The 23,568-nt window shown below is 37.4% G+C and overlaps 2 protein-coding genes across 2 annotated transcripts; one reads left to right on the top strand and one right to left on the bottom strand.

The window, feature by feature from the left end:
• The first annotated feature begins 225 nt into the window (after positions 1-225).
• On the top strand, positions 226-5,187 carry LOC140749995 (putative defense protein 3). Its single transcript, XM_073083272.1, has 3 exons — positions 226-559; positions 2,992-3,202; positions 4,819-5,187. Exons 1-3 carry the CDS (start codon positions 361-363, stop codon positions 4,907-4,909), a joined length of 501 nt encoding a protein of 166 aa, XP_072939373.1. The 5' UTR covers positions 226-360; the 3' UTR covers positions 4,910-5,187.
• Positions 5,188-5,213: 26 nt separating this feature from the next.
• On the bottom strand, positions 5,214-19,046 carry TBCD (tubulin folding cofactor D). The gene is made up of 18 exons (XM_073083274.1): positions 18,517-19,046; positions 17,998-18,157; positions 17,615-17,744; positions 17,027-17,277; positions 16,461-16,615; positions 15,520-15,727; positions 14,480-14,715; positions 13,181-13,450; positions 12,642-12,780; positions 12,067-12,249; positions 11,481-11,717; positions 10,938-11,213; positions 10,526-10,685; positions 9,506-9,752; positions 8,497-8,665; positions 8,097-8,236; positions 7,031-7,186; positions 5,214-5,625 (listed from the first exon to the last, which is right to left on the bottom strand). The coding sequence occupies exons 1-18, from the start codon at positions 18,874-18,876 to the stop codon at positions 5,503-5,505; spliced, it is 3,600 nt and encodes a 1,199-aa protein (XP_072939375.1). The 5' UTR covers positions 18,877-19,046; the 3' UTR covers positions 5,214-5,502.
• Positions 19,047-23,568: the final 4,522 nt, after the last annotated feature.

Here is a 23,568-nt window from a genome sequence, read left to right as displayed (position 1 = left end):
TTAATTTACTGAACATAAAATTGGACAAAAAGATAAGCCACTTTACGCAATTGTCAACTTTCAAAGTTGTAGTAAAAAACATTAATTGTGTATAGCAATCTATCTTGATTTTATTATTAATGTATATTTAAGTAATTAGTTTGAGATTTTTATACATCTAACTGGCTGGCGCTTTAATCGGATAAATCTAGATCCTTTCGAATTCGAACGCATACAAAAGTGAGCGTAACATGTGGGACACGCACAGTCCAAGTTGGATGTTCGACTAGTTATCTCCAAAAAAGTAGCTTAAACATAAATTAAATTTAAGGGTAAATTAAAAAGATAATAAAATTGATATCGAGTAAAATTGAGTTAACAATGTTATCGAAAGTTCTAGTAGTGTTAGTATGTAGTGTATGCGTGCAAAGTTTCCCCGACGGTGCGCCAATAGATGCATGTGTGAAGGACCGCGCGAACCAGCCCAACCACGGCCAGCACCGGACCCAGCCGCCGTCTTCCCTCCCCTACAGAGTGGTGGCTTCTTCAGCTCATTACGCGCCCAACAGCCAGATTACAGGTTTGTTCAATTCTGTATTTTACGAAATTCTGAAGTTTATGAGAAATAGGTTTGACGCAAAAAATCCGGTTGTTAATGTCTGTTAAATGTTTTCAAAGAATACTAAATATTCAATTTAATAGTTTAGCAATTTTAGCAAGATTAACCCGTACACATGTTTTAGTTGTACGTAAAAAAGCAATGACCATAAAAATAAAAATTCAGTCACATTCTTCAATTTTTGTACTTACTCATTATTGGGGATTTGCTCATAATATACACCCCAACCCAAAGTAGATTTTAGTAATAACTAATTGAAATAGTGTGTGTTTGCCTAGAAAATGGGTTTCTGCATAAAATATAAACTTTCCACCAAGTTGAATCCAGGGCCGCATTTAGAGGTGTCGAAGTCCTGGGGAAAATAGTCTTTCAAATTTTTAATGTCCACAAAATAAAATTATTTCACTGTTTCGAAAATCACACGCTTTAATACTGTTTGGAAAACATAGTACCTATAGGTAACTTATCGACAAGTACAAATTTGGTTAGTTTTTCTCTATATTGGGGCCCCTTTCTTATGGAGGCCCCGCAGCAGTAGTCCCGCCTGCCGTTCCCTAAATCGGGCCCTGGGCGCACCTGAGAGAGAGCGAGTTTAAAATACCTATACGATGTTGATGTTAAGTCAAAGAACTTTGGTCTAAGTATGATGTTCATTGTAAGCTGATTTCGCAATTAAGTAGATACTCCATCTCCCGAGTGTGTAATCTCCAATATAATCAAATTGCAGCAACATGCTGAATACAGTTATTGCAAATGTCTATTGCAAAAACGCAAAATAAAACTAACTTCATAATTTCATTCGTGCTCGAGATGTTTGCTCAAAAATCGCAATGATAAAAAAATGATTCGTTCGATTTAAATCACTTTATTTTTACTAGTAATACTAGATAATATAGCTACTATACATAGGTATATTGTATCTCTACCTAAATATTGTAACAACAAAAATGACTGCTTCAGAATTATCAAAATTTAAACGAATCCAATATGCTAAAATAAAATTGAATGTATGTCTCATTTTCGCAGGTGCTCGTAAAACATTACCCTCTGATAAAATTTCCTAATTTATATAATTACCATGATTAGATTCTATTACCTAAAGCCTGTTTTGATTAGTACTATTACTATTACCTCTTTGCTTTGTTCTGGCTTGAAATTATGTTAATACAGAAATATGTTTTTTTTTTGAGCAGACGAGTATGCAGCCCACTTGATGGTAAGTGGCTACTGCCGCCCATGGCCCTCTGTGATTAACCTCAGATAGGATGAGATATTCCTACCTGAGGTTATGTACAATTGTCTACATAATGTACAACAGTTAATTCATATAGATGTACGTAAAACATGACTTAATTTCGTATACGTTAAACCGTATAAAATGATATAACAATATTTACATACCTACTTTTATTATATTTTCAATGTCAAGTTAGATCAGTAGTTAGTAAAAACATATTCATTGATAAAATCTTGCTCTACTATCGAGTGTGTAATACGCCGCTCTCTGGTTATGCAATACCCAATCTGATGTTATTGTAGGTCATACTTCTTATGGCATTACTTGGTTGCTTGCTCGGTTAATTAACGAGCAACGAATTGAACATTTTTTACCATATAATGATTTAATTTCGAGAACAAAATTAGTTCAAGTAAATGTTACTTAACTTGTAGCTGCGAAATATATGAAATGATGTTGATTTATTATATCTGGTACGCGTACCTACTTAGAACATTGTTATAGTAATTATTTACGCGTTAATCATTATGGTCTATTCAATTCAGGTATATTCAAGGGTTTACGAGAAATTCCTCCTCCGAAGTTGCGGAAGTCCGTCAAACGGCTGGACGAATACTAAATTTTAACTGTTTTTGTATGGCTTCTGTATGGTATACTCTTCGACCGTGTTGCAATAATGGAGAAGTAATTCAAATTAACATATTTATTGCTCATGCAATTTATATTTAGAAATTTCAGACGACCCGAAACAGAGGCAATGTTGTTTCGCATTCTAATATTTTTTTATTAACCACAATAATTGACTTTGGCTGGCTCGTTTCCAGTATCTACCAGTTTTACAATAAGAGCACGTGCGGACCGTGCCCAGGGTCTTGACCGCAAGAGGTCCTCTTAAAAGCTTAAAAGATTATACCTTTTTGTAATTTACTCAAATAAATAAATTGATTCCCTTTCTGTAAATAACTGCAGAGTAATATTTATTATCATTACTTTTTAACGGGGCCCCAAAATTTTACAAGCCTAGGGGCCTCGGCTTCCCTAAAACGTCCTTGACATCACTGTAGGTCTAAACAACAATAATAACAGACGCGTGGGCCGTGATATGAGAACCTGATATTACTTATTCATGTTTTGAATCGTAACGTAATATTTCCAGTCACAATAGAAGGGGCGGAGCCATTCAAAGGTTTCTTCATCCAAGCTCGCTCAGCGGAGACGAATGAATGGCTCGGCGCGTGGGAGGAAGCTCCTAACACCACCATTCACCCCGAGTGCGCGTCCATTACTCACGCCGACCCGCGGGAGAAAACAAGAGCAACGCTATTATGGAAGGCGCCACCAGACTCGCACGGCAGAGTATATTTTACGTAAGTAATAGTACCTTGATATGTGAACCCTAACCTGCAGAGCCTGCTATAGGTATCGAGACTATTGAGTATCAACAAAAAATCAACATTCGAAAGTTATGATATTTGTATTTGAAGGAGCTTTCTTTTGGTTACTGGAACTTTTAAACTGATATCGTTATCGTAAACTGGTTAACGGCTAAGCCTAGGTAACGCCCAAAAAGCCATGAATATCCTACCTAAGCTACTAACCTATTATGTAAAGTATAAGATGGGAATCCTCATCGTATTAATTGCTACTAGCGATCAGATCTATTAGACCTATACTTTAATTATTAATTTTGTCATCCATCAGAGTTGAATAAGTTAAAACTTAGATAAAAATTCTAATGTATGTGTGGGCGTGTTATAAATTAAAGCAAAGTCCTGGGACTTATGTACTGTTTAATTAGTATTTTATCGCAAATTAAGTAAGATAATGATGTGATGTTAATATACATTGATCCACGTGCTACACTCGTGGTGTTCATGTACAAGTTGCATGTATGGCCGGCGATCACACATTGTTGATGTTTTACGAGTTTTAGGGTAGTTTAAGACACACTATGTACCTAGTTATGTCTAGTAGTTATCATACAAACGTCTTTTTGTTCCGTGCATACCTACCATGCAATATACATTTTTTTTATAATATAAGAGTAGCAGACGAGCATGCAGTCCACCTGATGGTAAGTGGCTACTGCCGCCCATGGACATCTGTAATAAACCCCAGATAGGATTAGATATTCCTACCTGATGTCGGCCACAGATGCGCCACTACCCCTGAGGACTAAGCTGGAACGCCTCGGTAAAGTCTTTCTCCCTTACCACACCCTTCAAACCGGAACACAGCAGCACCTAACACTGCAGTTATTAGGTAGAAATAGGTGTGGCGGTGGTGCCGCCGGAGTCGAACCACAAAGGGTTCTACCACCTTCAAAACATTGACATAAAGTTACTATATCCATACAAAATATTTCATCATCCGTTTTCCAAACATTAGTCTCACTGTAATTGGTCCAAATTGATTTCCATATGTGGACTCCGATACGAAATATTGGTGTCGTTGCTCCGTACCCTAAAGACAGACTCCTTTCACTTCGACCCATTTAATGTTGTGTAACATACGAGTAATCATAAGTGCTTAACGCAGTGACCTTAGATAAACTGCGTTAAGTTAATGTGTACGAGAGTAACGTCTCGTGTTCTGAAGATAAAAGAAACTGGATGTTACTTTCATCGAATGCTAATAGAATAACAATTCGCACTTTAAATCTTCTCCTTAATCTTCTAATATATAAAATTCTCGTGTCACAGTTTTCGTTGCCATACTCCTCCGAAACGGCTTGACCGATTTTGATGAAATTTTTTATGCTTATCCGGTATCTATGAGAATCGGCCAACATCTATTTTTCATCCCCCTAAGTGATAAGGGTTGTTCACCCTTAAATTTTTTTTATTTATATGGCACACAACGTTTGGTGGGTCAGCTAGTTGATTTATAGTAATGGCTTTTTTGACTAAAGTGTTGTTTTTTTAGTAACCCTAGTTACACCATAAAAGAATATTCTTATAAAAATTAATATTTTGTTTTACAGTGGCACGGTTTTGAAGAACTATGGCACTTTCTGGGCGAATCTGATCGCTGAGGCACCACAAGATCCCGCTCAACTACAAATTGTCGGCTAAATTATTAAAGGCAACAAAATAAATAAGTTTCAAAAAGCTAGAAGCAGGTTTTGGTAATACGAAAATAGAGGATTCTAGAAAACAAAAAAATGCTCATGCATTTGTTCGGAATTTCTTTTTTTTTTTTTTAAGAAAAAGAATGGTAACAATTTTATCGTCCAAGTTATGGTATAAGGAATTTTCTCATATTTTAAAGCGAAGAGAAATAATCATATTAAAAAGGTATTATTAGGCTTAAGGATTTTAGGTAATATTTTTATCGTCACAAAGTAACACCTTTAATGTAAATAAAACAATCGAAATCGTAAAAATGAGTATATTATTTGCTTGCGTAAAAAACATAAATGCATTCTTACACAAAAAAGAATAGTAGCACACATTGTGAAATTTAGTGGAATCTTAAAACATTTCTTCGTTTCCGTGTATTATATCATCTTATCACATACATACATAATGCAATTTGTTAATACTAGTGTATAAAAAAATAAGAAATAAATGTACTACATTATGAGATATCACTGGAATTAATATATGTTCTTAACAAGCGCCTTAAGCGAAGGATATGTTAAGCCACTAATTGCTAAGCGGAGTTTTCAAGGCGCCTTCTGTTTCATCACCGGACGTTTGATGTTCATGAGATCACAAATTTCATTACGTATAGGCCTCAATTCACTCACATCCCGCTCCCAATCAGTGTCTGCGAGCACCGACATGACCTAAAAAAAACAAGATTATTAAGAAACATACAACAAACAACAAACAAGAAACATATTCAGATTTCTTTCATTTGGGCATGGATGGCTTTTACAATATACGAAATAAGAAAAGAATACTTTCTTAAAATGAACACTTGATTCTTCTATCCTTATTTTTAAGAATTATTCTTATAAGCGACACTGGTAGGGTAGCGTAATAACCGTGTATTTTTTTAGTAAATGTATTCGTTAAATTCCCGCTTAACAAAATAGATTTTTTCTTTCGGATTTCGATATTCATGCCAGTTGAAAAATAAACTCTGTATAACACACTAAAATATTTGTATGTATGTTGTGGCTTACATATAAAACGTCAACTTCATTTAAATTTTAATGGTTTTGTATGCAAAAAGTACTATTAATAACAACATTATGTCAACATATCTTACCTCGGCAGATTAATAAAAAAAATTTGTGTATCTGTTTTTTATAATCTGTCAGTTTTAAATTAATTTGGCACGAATACTGATTGAATGATTGAAGGTGAGATAGGTAGGCCTAAAATAAAATAATAATCTCTTTTCGCGATTGTAAATATTTATATACAATGCGAGTGTCTCACACATTATTATTGTAACTTAACATTTCCGTTACAAAATTTGTTTCACCAATAATTTATCTCTCAGTCATGGTTCGGCTAAAAATGCTTCAATAAATAAGTGCGTGCCAACGGTTTGAAGTTGCTGACTAAAGTTGGAAGTAAACATTACTAATTTAATGTAATGTATGTGAAAAATTTACTAGCTAACATTGTGATGTCGATTTCATTTGTATGTTGGCAAAAAATATTTTCCATCATTTTTCCCCGCCTCTCTCCATTAGTAGTATGGACCATGAGGTATCCCCCCCTTACACGGTCAATACTTAAGGATTCAACTACCTCTGTGCAATGTACCGCCGTTGGGTGGGAGATCTGGGATAATGGTACAGGAAGGGGTCTTCACGCAAGACCAAGAGTGGATTGACGGGGTTCTTTTGCTGGTCAGGGATTCCAGACCATTTTCTTAAAACGCCCCAAAAGGAACACAACTTCAATAAGTATCCGAGGTAATGGTGGGGGGGACGGGAGGGGTTGGGTTCTCTGCAAGAACCGAGTGAGGACAGGTCATCCTAGCCCATTTCCCCTTTTTTTGTTTACGAGGGGGAAACCTTCAAAAGGTACCCTGTGCCGTGGGAGCGGCACGGGGTTATGTGGGATTCTTACCGCACTAAAACCTCCCCGGTGGCCATCCTCGGCGCTGCGTAGAGGAACATCAGAGGTATTACAGGCGTAGATAGTATTAGTAGGCGTAGATAGTAGAGGGATTAGAGGCGTAGAGGTCCCATTCCCCCTAAATGCCCCAAAAGCAGGACGACGCTAGCGTACCTGATCGAGGTCCTCCTGCGGCAGCGCGCACACGTCGCCGTAGAGCGTGAGCGCCTCGTACAGGCGCGCGGCGGCGCAGCGGCGCACGTAGCGGTCCGCGTAGCACAGGTAGATCACCAGCTGCCCCAGCGCGCGCGCGCACACCGCCGCGCCCACCTGCGCACACACACACACACATACATACACACACACATATACACACACACACACACACACACATATATATATACATACACACACACATACATACACTATGCGACGTAATGTTAAACATATTGGGATTTTTTACCACGCTCTTATTAGCTTAACCTGTATGTATGTAACAAAATCTTAGAACTCGATTTCTACCCATTTTGAACGGTCCGATTAGTTTAAAATTAAAATTGGACAATTATCAAGAACCGACGACTATACTCGATAATTTTATCCCATTCTCCTCATCAGGATCGTCAGGAATCAGGATGAACGATTTTTCTTATGCGATTTTTACGTGGTTTTTAGATTTTGAACTATAATTATTTTTACAATATTGGTGTAGCAGGCGAGCATACAGTCCACCTGATGGTAAGTGGCTACTGTCACCCATGGACATCTGCAATCAACCCCAGATAGGATTAAATTCTTACCTGAGATGAGTGAGATCAGTCACATATACGCCGCTACCCCTGAACCTGAAGTCTAAGCTGGAACGCCTCGGAAAAGTATGTCTCCCTTGCCACACCCTACAAACTAGAACACAGCAGCGCTTAATCCTGGTTTTATTAGGTAGAAATAGGTGTGGCGGTGATGCCGCCGGAGACAAACCACAAGGGGTTCTACCACTATCAAAATTGAGATTGTAATTTGAACAGTATTAGCACAAATAAATCCAATATCTTGTGGATGCTGGAGGCAGTACAGAAAATTAGAAATCATTGAAGGCGTTCTATAGAATAGGGTACTAATGTGTATCTATGGGCGACAGTGATCACTAACCATGATGTGAAACCGTATGTTTGTTTTCTATTTCAGTCACATTTACATAAATTAAATCAATTAGTGTCCATCTTTTAAAAGTTAAACTTACCTGAATCAATTGACATAAAACATTGATGGAATCTAAGAGTTTATAAATATTCTTCCCTCCTCGAAGCTCCAATTGCAAATATTTCAATACATCCATTGCAAATGTAGACTCCTTATCTTCTAAGATGGGAGTAATTGATCCTACAAAATGATTAAGTAAATTAGAATCTGAAGAACAATAAAGTCATATGAATTTGTATAAGGTGTTTGGGACTATTTTAGGTATGTAACAATTAAAGAAATCCGTTTTGAATATAAAAGCATTTATAGAAGGCAAAAAGCAATATATTAATATTCGAGTATGAACAGGGAATAGAGAAAAGATTAGGCTAATAGAAATATTGTGCGAAATATCTCGGTATCTTTTTCAAATACTGTATACATAGTCAGAGAAGTATTACCTGAACTTAGAAGCCTATCTAAGAAATTAAACATGGGACCAGTGATTCTCTTCACATGTAAGTTATCCGCGAATATTTTGATGATGGTGTCGCATATAGATTTGAGCGTTTCTTTGTCTTCGTGCAACGTATTCAAATAAGAATACAATGACTGAGTAGTGTGTTTTACCTGGAAAGAAAAAAAAAGATACCTTAACATAAACTATTCATTAAATAGGCCTTAATTATGACATGCTTTAAAAATACTAAGATTACATTGAACAATATAGAAAAAATATGGACAGTCTCAACGTTTTTTTATAGTTTTGTCATTTTATGACTCTTTGGAAGATGTAGTAGGAGCTTTCAGCCACATTTCAGGAAATTTAAGGCAGAGTGTAACACTACAATATTTTTTATGAAAGTATAAAAGTACTTTTTCTAAAAATATTTCTTATATCAGTCTTTGTTTAATTTTAAAGATAGAGATTGTAATCTATAGTGCAATCAATTAAAATTATTGACAGTTACATAAAAATGCTAATTGATTTGTATAATCTAAATGTACTGAGCAATCGATAAATGCATTGATTAATGCATTGTAGTTCCGTAGGGCTGGCGGCTATTCGTCGATGGAATTCCATACTTATCCATGATTGAAGATTTTTTCAATTGAGATTTAGAAAAGTTTTTTTTGTGTTTCAGACGTTTTTCAGAGACTTTTTGTGTTCAAATTACTTCAGAGAAACCAATTTACATACATACTTATTACGGTTCGTATTACGTACGTACGTACTTGTAAGATTTATAATCAACTTTAGATTTAGGTAGGATTATAGTCCAATCGGAGACAGATTCTTTGCTACCTCTGAGGACTAAGACGGAACACTACCCTTACAACCCTGTTTAGACCAAAATATAGCAGCGATTAACGCTTTTGCCATTCGGTATAAATAGGACAAAAGGCACATTGATCCTACCATCTTACCACTAAATAGAACAATAATTCCAAAAAACAATCACAACTCACCAAGCTCTCAGTAAGCTCCCCAGCGCTAACAACAAGCCCCTTGAGCACGTGATACCGGTACGCCTCATGCTCGAGCAGTTGCACGAACCGCGGCATAGTGTGTCCGGGGAACAGCCACAGCACCACGTGCGAGCTCTCGCTCGCCTCGCACTCGTCCTCCTCGCGCGACGGCCGCAGCTCCACTTCCTCGGCGGGGAAGATGCGCTTCAACGCATCGTGGTGCGGTATGTTCATTATTTGCGGCTCGCTGGTTAATGGAAATTATCATGTTCAGCCTTATGGTTAATTATTAATTTCGGTGACTTCTTAGAATGATTACTATATTTGTTTAGTCTTCTTAATAGTTATGGTAATAATTATTTTTTTAGTAATAAATGTAATTCTCGTTTTAAATCGTATTGAGATTTTATACAAAAAAAAAGCAATATAGATGTATTTTATATAAAGAATTATGTACTCACACTTATGATTGAAAGGCAAGGAAACTTACAAAATAAACTTTGAGAACTTTAAAGCGTTCGCTCTGTACGGCTTGAAATCCACGCGTATAAAAACGCGTCGTACGCGCATAGGTTTTTGATGCAGCTCATACTATTTCTTATTATTATTGACTTGATGCTTATGTAATTATTATTATTAATCAAGTAATGCCATTCAGGTAACATAATTTAATTAGCAACATATTTTAATTTATAAAAAAGTTGATGAATTTTGCAAACCTTATACAGGTAGACCACACTGAACTATAATATGTATATATAGTATATATATAGTATGTACATAATATCTGTGTAATAACTGTGTTCTAGCAAATAAAGAATTTGAATATGAATTCAACACAAATACGCGAGAATATACCCGCGTCAGTTTCAACGGACGCCCTTTATAAGAGTGGCAATTCATTTGTGATCGGCTTTAGGTAGAATCCCTGTTGGTTATGTCCATGAGCGACAATTACTTACCATCGTACACACCACATAGATTACATTCTCGTTCACTACTATAAAACAATCGACTCACTTGTAAATCAATGAAGTGAAGATTCTGCCTGCGTGGGCCCGCGTGCGGTCAATCTTCTCCACAGCTTGCTGCGCGATGCCGCACATTATGTCTGCCATAATTTCCGCCGAGATCAGCTGGGGCGCCTCGACTGTACACTGACGACAGATGGACAGCAAACCTGCCGGCAATACACTGACACATTAACAAGCTCTAATGGTATGGCAATGGTATGAATATTGATTTCTCACGTTAAAGGTCCCAGGTATGAATATTAGGTGAGCACCTTTAATCAACAACTCCGAGTTACAAATAAGATATGTCATATGAAAGAGTTCAAATTTTAGGCAACAGCTTTTTAATCGTATCACATCGAATGTTTAAATTACCTACCAGTAAGAAAAATAGGTAACTAAAAAAAACAATAACTCACCAGTCATACTAGCCTCCCGAACCCACGCACCAATATCGCCTCTCATGTCAATGGTATACTCTGAGAGACACTCCAGCAGGGCTTGCAGTATCTCCCCCACGTATTTATCCACCCCATTGACAACGCCCATCGTTTGGCACACTTCAGTCAGCCCTATAACAGCGTCACGACGAGACTCCGCCCATTTTTGTGTTCCTTCCTTCACCTTCGTGCATTCTATTAGCGAATGGATGACCGTTTGGAGGTGCTCGGTGAGAACGAATTTTGGTAAAGAACCTGTAGTGATAAAAATATAATACTTGAAAAGGTATGAAAAAATATGGGTACATTCACATATGAATATCCTGTATCACTGATTCCAAATCGTGAATTTCGTGTGAAACTGCAATCGAAATCCATCCTCATTTCTAAAACTGTTACGTACTTATGGAGTGCAAATATTACAAAACGCCGAGAAAGACACTGGCTTACATAAAGGCACTTCTTTTGAAATACCTATATTAAAATATTAGAAGAACATTCTATTGATACGTAAGAACTTACCCACAGCGCGAGCGTATCCCATCCGCAGCACCAATCCATTAACGCTAGTACTACTCAGCTGCTCGCAGTACTTCTCCATAAGTTGAGTTCGTTTTTCCCTCGCCGTCAGCTCACCATACATGAAACTGTCGTTGCGCAAGTATTCTTCGAACACAAGCGGCAATGCGACTATCGCCTTTTCGCGTATAACTTGTACTTCATGGGCGAGACACTCTTCAATGAGGTTTAACCATTCATCTGTGAATAGAAATAACTCATATCAGTATCCATTAAAAGGAAAGTTTGTATACTCGTATGTTTGAGTTATGAAAAATAATGATTTCGCCTCATCACCTTCAAGATTGATTTCGGTCACAGATTATACATTACATTATGTACATTTCGTGGGTTATACAGCCGCGCCGCCGGGCCGCGGACCGACGCTGACGTCACACTCACCGACGGTGGGGTGCTGGTGGTAGGGCGCGGCGGCCTCGGCCAGGCGCGCGATGGCGTGGCAGCAGGCCTGGCGCATGAGCTCGCCGCCCAGCCCGCGCAGCTGCTGCCGCGCCGCAAGCCCGCGGACCGACGCTGACGTCACACTCACCGACGGTGGGGTGCTGGTGGTAGGGCGCGGCGGCCTCGGCCAGGCGCGCGATGGCGTGGCAGCAGGCCTGGCGCATGAGCTCGCCGCCCAGCCCGCGCAGCTGCTGCCGCGCGCGCAGCCGCGCCACCAGCCCGCGGACCGACACTGACACCTCCTCCGAAATTAAACTGTCCGCGGTCTTGCCTGTAACAGTGTTTTGTTTTACTAAATTGTTCCGGAGGATGTGTGCATGCGTTTATGTGGGTGTGTGCGTACGTGTGTGTGTGTGTGTGTGCGCATGTGTATGTGTCTGCGCGCGGGTACATTACATTGTATTTATTGACAAAAGTATATTTAATATTTAAATGACTTAATACATTTTAAAGTACGACAAAATAGGCCAGTCTTTAAATCACTTTTACCTATTTGAAATTTTTCTTATTACCACAATCTTACCAATACTTTTCCCTAATTATTACAATTATATGCATAATATTCATCTATGAATTTTCAATATATTATGTTAAAAAGCTACTAATATAATTTTACAATTTTAGTACCATACACGACAATTGTAAATATAAGAAAATACATACCATTAGATAACTTGGTTTGCGACAAAGCGTATATAACTTCCCCGATCGCAAGTATGGCGCCATGTCGCACGTTCAGATCTATAGATTCCGTATTCTTTATCAGCTTGGGAAGTACGGTTGTCGCTACGTACTCCGGAATCTATAAAAATACACGTAATTAAAGTGATTAAGGACTACAAATTACTGATTTAGGACTACACTGGTTTTATTCTACTAGTACACAGATTGTAACGATAAAATATTTTTGCATAACATATAATATTATACCGGGCATTACAAGAAATTTTGCACTTACTTCAGACATTTTGGTATACTTCTAAACGTTTATTTCTATTATGAAAACGGATAAAACATAAAATAATCTAAAAATTAACCTACTTAACCTAGGTTAACCTACTGACATGCCTGTCAAAGATTTAATGACAAGATATGTATCAAGTAAGAATTCCAATTTCCAATTTTAAATGTGTATCAAATATCAGAATTATCAAAATAAGATGCCAGTGTCTCTTTATGAAAAATATCCAATAATTACTCACTTTTTCTGTAAGTTTGTTCAACGCTTTGGCGGCCAGTTCTCGTATAGCGCAGTCCCAATGCTGCACCTTCAAGTCGACGAGATGATCGACCAAGGGTTGGGTGTACTCTGGATAGTCGGCTATCTGGGGCGCTATGACCAAGTAGGCGTTGTTCCGCGGCCCGACAGATTGGAAGTCGGCGGTGGTGAGCACGTCGATGCCGTGCGGGAACATGCCGTGCCGACCGACGTTCTCTTGGTACGCGGCTGAGGCAGCACGGCGACAGTTTATCTGTTGTAAAAATACAGTGTGCGTGAGCTAAACTTTTAACAATAATTTAAAAAAAATATTGAAATAGTTGTTGAACGGTTAATTTAGAAAAAAGTACCATAACGTTATTACAAAGTAGTATGGTTTGACAAAGTTTAAACCTAAGGCTGAAATTCTTAGATTTCATGCATTATGAAATTTGTCTAACAAAAAGTGTCTACCTATATGTAGTTCAATAAATAAATAAAAAAAACGCCGTAGGTGACGTTTTTTGTATGGTAACTCCCCTAAAACTTTTACCATTTTGGCTGCCACCTGCACCACCCTCACACACCTTCCGCGCGAGCACTATGTACTGAACTGTTCTTTTGCTTATTTGTATATAAATAATGACAATGATACAAACCTCTCGATCGTAACACGCAGTGGCAATCAGACTCGTAGCCAACAGATGCGCGTGCGGCGCCAGTGCAGTCGCGTCGTACGCGCGCGTGATGGCCCAGGCGGCGTGGCAGGCCGCGTCACGCTACTATACCACTACCTACACCACCTCATACAGCTGTCCCGCGCGAGCATCATGTGCTGAATTGTTCTTTTGTTTATTTGTATGTAAATAATGATAATGATTCAAACCTCTCGATGAAAACACGCAGTGGCAATAAGACTCGTAGCCAAGAGATGCGTGTGTGGCGCTACAATCCCACCACTTACACCACTTCACACAGCTCGTTCCGCGCGAGCACCATATACTGAACTATTTTTTTATTCTGTTTTGTATGTAAATAAACACAATGAAACAAACCTCTCGATAAAAGCAAGCAGTAGCTATCAGACTCGTAGCCAAGAGATGCGCGTGCGGCGCTAGCGCAGTTGCATCGTACACGCGCGCGATGGCCTAGGCGGCGTGACAGGCCGCGTCGCGCTATTATCCGCGCTACTAAGGTGTAGGTAGTGACCTACACCACCCTCATAGCTTGTCTCGTGCGAGCACCATGTACCGAACTATTTATATTTTCTTATTAGTACATAATTAATGATAATGAAACAAACCTCCCGATCAAAGCAAGCAGTAGCTATCAGACTCGTAGCCAACAATTGCGCGTGGGGCGCCAACGCCGTAGCATCGTACGCGCGCGCGATGGCCCAGGCGGCGTGGCAGGCCGAGTCGCGCGCCGCGCGGCCGCCGCCCGCGCCGCCGCCCGCGCGCGCCTCGTCCCGCTCGAGCGCCGCCGCCACGCTGCGCACCGCCGCACACAGCTGCCGCGGGGACAGCAGCCCGCGGCGAGCTGACATACAAACCCCATAGATTAGTAAAGATACATCGCCGCCTTGAAATTGAATGAAGCCACAAACGGCTTATTAGTAAGTTCTTTTTTTTAATCCTTGACAAATAAAAACATTTTTAAAGAAAGTTTACGAATAAATAATTAATACTGCGTAATTTACATAATAAATAAATAATTATTTCAATTATTTTAGGGACATTTTTGCACGGAGACGTGGCAAAACTTTCTTACGCAACTATTTCAATTCTCAAAACTGGGTACATTTTCTTGTTAAGAGTGAGTAATTTTTACTTATCTATGGCAAACCCAAATACGTTTCGATACTTGACCCAAACCTTCATTTATCTAGTTCTCAGGGCACGAGCACTCCTAGCATGATTTGAATTTTTCACCTCCGTTGAAATGTTAAGTTTACGCCGCCTGAGACACTTTTTATAGTAATTATTTTATAGTTAAATTTGAAAATATCGACGAGCCTTTTTTTATTATTTACATACCTATATTATATTGCTAGTGAGCACAAATAAGATTATACGTTATACCAATTTAATCCCCAGAGGATAGCAATAAATTTGTAGCTGAACTCGGGCAACAATGCAATGATATTTGGAGTTGATTACATTTGTCCATGAACACCAGAGTACACTTACTATCAAGTAAATTGCTTGCTTGCTTATACAATCTGAATTTTATAAGCAACCCTTTTTAATTGTTACCATTAACATTTCTATATAGCACAATTATCCTTTGAATGACATGAATGGACAAAATGTAACATAAACATCTCATATAATTTTAACTCACCTAACTCTGCCAAAGCCATACAACCACCGTGCCAAGCGGTATCCCGCTCGTGTTCAGCGAACAGTGTGAGCACGCTCTCACACACATCGGCCGCAGCCAACGCGGGCAAGCGCGCACCGATCCGCCCTACACCTTTAGCGGCGGACCATCGCACTACGGTGTCGTCGTCACGGAGAGAACACAATAACAACTCCACTACGTCTTCCACCTGAAAACAGGGAAGTTTATTAACTACCATTGCTACTAACTACTTGCTAAATAATAAAAGATATTATTCATCTAAAAGTTATCAGAAGTTACTATAGTATAGCTTTACGTACATCTTCACTGGTTATTAATTCAAATTCAAATTCAAATCTCATTAATTCAAAATTGATTCATATATAATACTTTTTGAAAGTCCACAAACTAATGAAGGTGGTAGAACCCTTCGTGGTTCGACTCCGGCGACACCACTGTCACATCTATTTCTACCTAATAACAGCAGTGTTAGGCGCTGCTGCGTTCCGGTTTGAAGGGCAAGGTAAAGGAGACAAACTTTTCCGAGGCGTTCCAGCTTAGTCCTTAGGGGTAGCGGCGCATCTGTGGCCGACCTCAGGTAGGAATATCTTATCTAATCTGGGGTTGATTACAGATGTCCATGGGCGGCAGTAGCCACTTACCATCAGGTGAACTGTATGCTCGTCTGCTGCTCCTATATTATAAAAAGAAAATACTACTTATGATTAGTAATATAAAAACAAAAAGAAAGATAGTGCACATACGAGCTAACATCGTAACTTTGTTTTTGGCGTTAATGTAGTGAAATAACAATAACATTTAAATAAATAAATAATCAAAAAAAAAACTATAAATGCACAAACATATAAATACATTTCCATACCTGGGAAACGATGAAGACCATTGTAATAGCCTGGTAACTCAATATTATAATTTTTCACCTCTTGTGGAATGTCCTGGTCATCATCATCAGGCAGGCACGTGACTGCTGGCTCCGTGTCGCCGGCCGCCGCTGTGCCACCCAGAGTCGCCGCGAGGGAGCGAGAACCGCGCGTATAGCGCCATGTCGCCACTCGAGGTCGGAGGAATGTCAACCCTTGAAATAATTATGCAATCTGAATATACAATTGATTGTAGTCTATACAAAACATGATATATGTAAAAATAATAAAAGCATCTGTCAAACAAAGCGAATTGAAAACACTGCAAGACAAATTTATTTTGTAAAGAAAGTGTTGATTAATTCTTATATTTTTTAATAGATTATTGGGGCTACTGCTGGACATAAGTCTCACTTCAGTTTGAGAGGATTTGGCCATAGTCCACTATGCTAGAGAATACTGGATTGGTTGACTTCATACTCTTAAACATGCCTTTTTCTTTAACTTTATTATATACCAATGTGACAAATGATGTGTAGACAAATGACCTGCCATGATACCTCCACCTCGATTCTCTTACATCACGACTTGGCTTTACTGTTTGATAGAACCTTAAAGACTCTTACCTATTCTTTGCACGATTTTCACACCATACTTCCTAACCAACATTGCCTTATGTTGCTGGTAATTCTGCTTGGTCACCCAATCAAGTAATTTTGGTGCAAATGGCAGCAAGTCATCTCTCTTCCCATGTTTCAGTACAGCAGCTACTGCAGCCAACACACCATAGTAAATAGTCTCCTCCTCTTGTAAATTGGAATGTAGCTCACAGGCCCAGTCAAAAAAAGCGCCCATGTACAACTCTTTTACATCTGACCTGAAGGAATGTTAAAAATATTAGGGAAATATTCTATTTTGTCTTCTAAGTTTAAATGCTTTATAATTTTGTGAAAAAGAATTATGAATTCCTGATGAACTGACAATTTAAAGGTCCAAGCTTTTTCTAATTTACAAAAATATCATTCTGTTTCTCTGTATATCCCTTGTAGACGTAATAAATGTTTATTGTTTTTGTAAAAAATATATAACAGAAATTATAATTGAAAAATTTTCTTTTATCCATCATATTTTATTACCATTACAATTACCTTGTCATCACATTTTATTACCATTACAATTACCTTGTCACCATACTTTATTACTGTTACAATTACCTTGTCAAAAACTTAGATGCTAAGTAAGCGCTGGCTTCAGCACAAGTGTCTTTACTTAACGCATATGCCTTGCAAATGTCAAATATTCTACTCATAACGGTCACTTTAGCAGGATTGCCAGATGATGCGCCTGGAAAACAAGATAAACACACACGTAAATATAAACTAATGTAATATAATTAATAAAACAGGTTTCACAAAAAATGTTTAAAAAATGATAAACAACTATTCCATCAATAATTTTCAGTTGTTTAAAATCCAATCATAATTTAAAGTTACAAAGATCAGTTAAGCTACAGCTAAATGAATGAATCCCTATTTATATTAATAATTTTATAATTATAAAATATATAAATATTATATTATGGAAATAGGTAACAAACCTGGAGCTTCCGGAGCAAATCCATCTAAGCGACTCATGTGGAAAGGAATGATTACAACAATGGACAGCCACAGGAGGAGCACAAATCGGCTCCGCCATGTCTCCTTGTCATCTGGATTCTGTTGCTCAATCAATGTTATGACCATCAACAAGTCAGATACCTAAATGAAACACAAAAGTAGAGATTATCTCTATGCAGGATGCAGTAGTACTAGTCTCTCTATGTAGGAAAAGCTATGTCTAAAATTTACCACAAGGGCAGCATGTTGTTAGACTTAACATTGCTTTCAAAATGTTATGGGTAATTATTAGGAAAGTTGGAATCCTCTTTTCCTAATGAAATATTAAGCTAAGAAACTGTTTGATGAGTAACCAGACATTAAATGATATGAGACCTTATTATGTTGTTGTTATAAATAAGATTTGGTATGCTAAAATAGATTTACTCCTTATTTGAATTGATGATCATAGGCTTCAAAATTATCTTGAAAATTTCAGTGACTACAAACAAAAATCTTACCTCATGAGGCAGATGTCTCACAACTACTTTATATCCTCTCACTCTAATGATTTGGTACATGTAGTTGAATACCGCGTGTTTGAGTTCAAAACTCGAATCTTCATGTTTGATTATAGAGAAGAACTTCCCTAAAATCTTATCCAAATGAGGATCGAGTAAATGTGGCTGCTCATAATACTGCTTCAGAATAGTATACAGTCGGTCATATTCCACTTCAAATACCGGTGTGTTATAGATGTTTTTCACGTTGTCAATCATGTTCAACACGTCCTCGACTTCGGAGAAGTGTTCCAGAGCACACCCCAGGCCGATATTGTCGCAGTCGTCATCCCGGTTCATGTCAGTATCGAGCCCTACCATTTTTTTGTTTTATTTAAAAATATTCCGTAAAATTCAGTAATGGACACTTCCTCTATTATTGTTAGTATTTAAAATATTGACATATGACATTAACAGTAATAATAATTGATAGTAATGATTCAGAACACCAAAATATAAACGAATGATATTATAATTTTAACTTAAAATTGACTGAAATTGACTCAGTCACTAAAGTCAATGTCAGTGCAATTCTTTTCTAAAAAACACTTAACGTTTCTTTAGTAGTCTATGTTTTTAAAAGTTCAAATTAATTGTTTAATACATTATCAAAACTTATTTAAGCTGCTTGTTAAGATTTAAATTTACAAAATTACTGCTACTTTTATTATAAATATATATTTTTTTTATATATTTCAAATTATTTTTATTTTTTCTGTAAGTTATGTTATCATTTATAGAGTTGTCAATTATCGAGTTGCTGATTATCGATAAATATATTTAATAATTTTATAAAGAATATAAACCATCTATGTTAATTGAGATCATTCAAGTACTGTAAGTACATTTTCCCATGTTTTTTATGGAGAATATAAATCAGTATTTTTTTAATTATGCCAATTTGCGTGATGCAATATTTTAATCGTGATGAATGATGAACGTTATATGACGCCGATTGTACAACGCCACCTATCAACAAATCCTGTAATTTAAATTTTTCCTTCCGATTCCTTTCGATTTCAATGAAATAAAGACTACAATCATGTTAATTCGACATAGGAATTATGAATAGAATGTTAATCCATTGAATTCAACATAGACCATTAGTATTGGTTTGGCGCGATTTCAAAAACAAAAATTAATGTGGTGAAAACGCCATAAAAGATTTAAATGATTGAAACGTATGTCACTCATATACTATTGCTAACGTCACCTAGTTTTCTGTTTCATAAAACCTTTAATATTCGGGTTTATCTTATTACAATTTATTAAACAGAAATTATCAATGATTATACAATATGTATCGATTCCTAAAACTGGACAGATTTGATATTGATCCAACGTCGTCTCGAAATGCATCATCGCAGTGCAAATATTGGAAAAGAACGTTCGAGAATTTTTTAGAAGAATCTCAAAGAAGTACGTCAGACACTGAAACAAAATTTTCCGAAGAAGTAAAATTAAAACTATTGATAAATCACATCTCGCCAGCTGTATACGACTATATCTCATCATGCAGTACGTACACTTCAGCTTTATCCACTTTAGAATAAATTTACGTTAAACCTAAAAGTGAAATATTTGCACGCCACAATCTATCTACTCGAACTCAGCAACCAGGAGAATCCATTGATGAATATATTCAGGCTTTGAAGCTATTATCGAAAGAATGCAATTTTAAGTCTGTTTCTGCAGAAGAAAATTAAAAAGATTCTATTCGTGGAGCTTTTATTGCTGGAATGTCTTCATCACATATAAGACAGAGATTATTAGAAAATTTAACTTTGACCTGAGATGAAGCTCATAACAAAGCACGCGCACGAGAGTCGGCTCAAGTAAAATCTGAAAGCTTCACTTTTCCACATGTTGTCGCCGTGAATAAGTCTATTTCTATCAGAAATAACTCTAGGCAAAGTAGCCATCAGTCAATACCTGATATTAATAAAAATAATAAATGCTATTTTTGCGGTGGTTCCTTACATGCTCGTCGGTTCTGCCCGGCTTCAAATACTACTTGTTTAAAATGTGGCAAACAAGGACATTTTGCTAAAGTATGCAGAAGTTTGCCTCCTGTGGCCACAGTAAACGACACAGATGAAATGACTTCATGTTTAATATCAGCTTCAGTAGGCTTGAAGAAGTGCACTGTTTTGGTCACAGTAAATGGCTTACCTCTTAAGGCCTTAATTGATACAGGTAGCACAGCAAGTTTTATTAACGAGAGTATAGTCAAACTTAACAATTTTCCTGTGCATCCTTGGCGTCAAGCTGTTTCAATGGCAAACTCATCATTTCGTTTTGATATTGAATCAGTATGCATCGCAACTATTACAATATACATATAATGATCTTTTTCTACACCTCTGCGAGTAATGAAAAAATTATGTTCAGATATTATATTGGGTCATGATGTTCTAGAACAATGTTCGTCAGTGGAAATTAAATTTAACGGACCAAGACCAGCCCTACGTGTAGCGGTTCTTAAAGAAGCAGTAATAGAGCCAGTGAATCTATTTTCTCATTTGACATCTGACTGCAAACCAATAGCTATAAAATCTAGAAAATATGCCCCTGATGTTTTTGCATTCATAAAAAATGAAGTCCGAAAATTATTGTCCGATGGAATTATAGAAGAAAGTAATTCTCCATGGAGAGCGCAAGCCATCGTGACGTCTGGAACGTATCACAAGAAACGTATGTGTATTGATTATTCTCAAACAATTAATAAATTCACACAACTTGATGCTTATCCTTTGCCAAATATAGAAGATATAGTATCTTCTATATTTAGTATCCAAATACGGATTTTTTTCAAAAATAGATCTTAAGTCAGCGTATCACCAAATTCCCATTCTTAAAAGTAACAGGCCATTTACGGCGTTTGAAGCGTGTGGACACTTGTATCAGTTCTGTCGTATTCCCTTTGGACTAACTAATGGAGTAGCTTGTTTCCAACGGGCAATTGATAAGATCATCGAAAAATGTAAACTAGAAGGAGTATTTGCGTATTTGGATGATATTACAACATGTGGATATGATCAAGTTGATCATGATAAGAAACTAAAAAAATTCATGGAAGCAGTTGATACATATTCATTAACTGTTAACCAAGACAAATCTGAATTTTCAAAACAGAGTATCAATATTCTTGGTTACAACATTGCTGATGGGACAATCAAACCCGACCCAGATAGGCTTAAATCACTTCTAGACATGCCTGTTCCTCAAGATTCAGCATCTTTGAAGCGTGCTTTAGGGTTGTTTGCGCATTATTCGAAGTGGATACCAGATTTTTCTAATAAACTACATCCTCTTGTCATAACTGAACGATTTCCTCTTGATGAAAATAAAAAAGCTGCTTTTGAATCGCTTAAGGAACTCATAGCAAAATCATCGTTAACTGTAATTGACCCTAAATTACCTTTAACAGTTGAAACTGATGCTTCTGATGTCTCTATCGCAGCCACTCTTACACAAAATGGAAGACCTGTGGCATTTTTCTCTAGATCACTGAGTGATAGTGAAAAGAAATATCCTATTATAGAGAAGGAAGCTTGTGCTATCGGCGAAAGTTATACTTGAGAAATGAAGACATTATCTTCTTGGCCGTCGATTTTATTTAATAACAGATCAAAAATCGGTAGCCTACATGTTACAGAATAATGCAAGCAAGATTAAAAACGAAAAGATACACAGATGGAGGTTAGAGTTATCGAATTATAATTTTGATATATGTATCGGCCGGGATCAGAAAATATTGTAGCTGATGCTTTGTCAAGGCAAACATGTGCTTCAATCAGAGAGAATGAGCTATCTACACTCCATAATGATCTGGGTCATCCTGGTATAATAATAACTCGCTTAACACACTATGTACGAAGTAAGAACTTACCATATTCAACAGATGATATTAAGAGGATTGTATCACAATGTAGAATTTGTGCAGAAATCAAACCCAGATTCTTAAAGTATACTGGAACACTTATTAAAGCAACAACTCCATTGGAAAGGTTAGCACTTGATTTTAAGGGGCCCTTGCCGTCGAAGGGTAAAAATAAGTATCTTCTAACCATTATTGATGAATTCTCGAGATTTCCCTTCGCATATCCATGCTCAGATATAAGCAGTGAAACCATCATAAATTGTTTAAAAGATTTATTCTCTATTTTTGGAATACCTTCATACATCCATACTGACCGAGGTTCAGGTTTTATCTCGACGCAGTTAAGATAATTATTAAACAAAAAAGGAATAGCTGTAAGTCATTCCGCACCGTATAATCCTAGAGGGAATGGTCAAATTGAACGTCTGAATAGTACGCTTTGGCTTACGATTCGTCTCGTTCTGAGATCCAGAAGTCTATCTATTGCAGACTGGGAAACCGTGTTACCTGAAGCCTTGTTAAACATGAGATCATTACTTTGTACAGCGACAAACGCAACTCCCCATGAAAGGATGTTTAATCGTGCAAGGCGTTATTCTCCTGATCAAATGTTTCCCTCCTGGTTATGTCCAGGAAATAAAGTATACAGACGAAATCCTACACCAAAATCTAAGTACGACCCAACAGTGGATGAAGTCGAATTAATAGAACCTAATTCTTTATACAGTAGAGTACGTTTTCCGGATGGACGAGAGGTAACAACGTCTAATAGAAACCTTGCACCAACAGGTTCTGAAATAGAAGAAGAAGTTGAATTATCATCACCACACTCCTCTCTGCATTCAGTATATTCATCTCCTTTGAGTTCACCTCAAGAACCTATAGTAAGAAAATCAGGAATAATAAGGCGCCCGCCATTCTATTTTTAAGATTATTCTTCTTCTTCTTAAAGTGCCTCTCCGTACTATTGAAGGTTGGCTATCAGCTTCTTGCTACCCTCTTTGCTTTTAGCTCTGCGAAATAGCTCAGCGGCGCTGGGTATTCCGGTCCACTCTCGGATGTTACGTAACCACGACTTCTTTCTCCTGCCAACTTTCCATCTTCCAGCGGATTTTAAGATTATACAACAT

This window comes from Epargyreus clarus, unplaced genomic scaffold (genome assembly GCF_041222505.1).
Source record: "Epargyreus clarus isolate Ecla_fem2 unplaced genomic scaffold, WU_Ecla_fem_2.2 ptg000019l, whole genome shotgun sequence".
Taxonomy (NCBI): Eukaryota; Metazoa; Arthropoda; class Insecta; order Lepidoptera; family Hesperiidae; genus Epargyreus; species Epargyreus clarus.
This window is presented reverse-complemented; position numbering and strand designations above follow the sequence as displayed.

Bases quoted from the DNA above. Each gene is read 5' to 3' on its own strand.
- LOC140749995 (XM_073083272.1), top strand. From the start codon at position 361: ATGTTATCGAAAGTTCTAGTAGTGTTAGTATGTAGTGTATGCGTGCAA. The intron at 560-2,991 runs GTTTGTTCAATT...TAATATTTCCAG, and splicing joins GCCCAACAGCCAGATTACAG to TCACAATAGAAGGGGCGGAG. The intron at 3,203-4,818 runs GTAAGTAATAGT...TTTGTTTTACAG, and splicing joins CACGGCAGAGTATATTTTAC to TGGCACGGTTTTGAAGAACT.
- TBCD (XM_073083274.1), bottom strand. From the start codon at position 18,876: ATGGTAGGGCTCGATACTGACATGAACCGGGATGACGACTGCGACAAT. The intron at 14,716-15,519 runs GTGAGTTAAAAT...TTTGTATGTCAG, and splicing joins TATGGCTTTGGCAGAGTTAG to CTCGCCGCGGGCTGCTGTCC. The intron at 13,451-14,479 runs GTTTGTTTCATT...TTTTTACAACAG, and splicing joins CTGCTTGCTTTGATCGGGAG to ATAAACTGTCGCCGTGCTGC.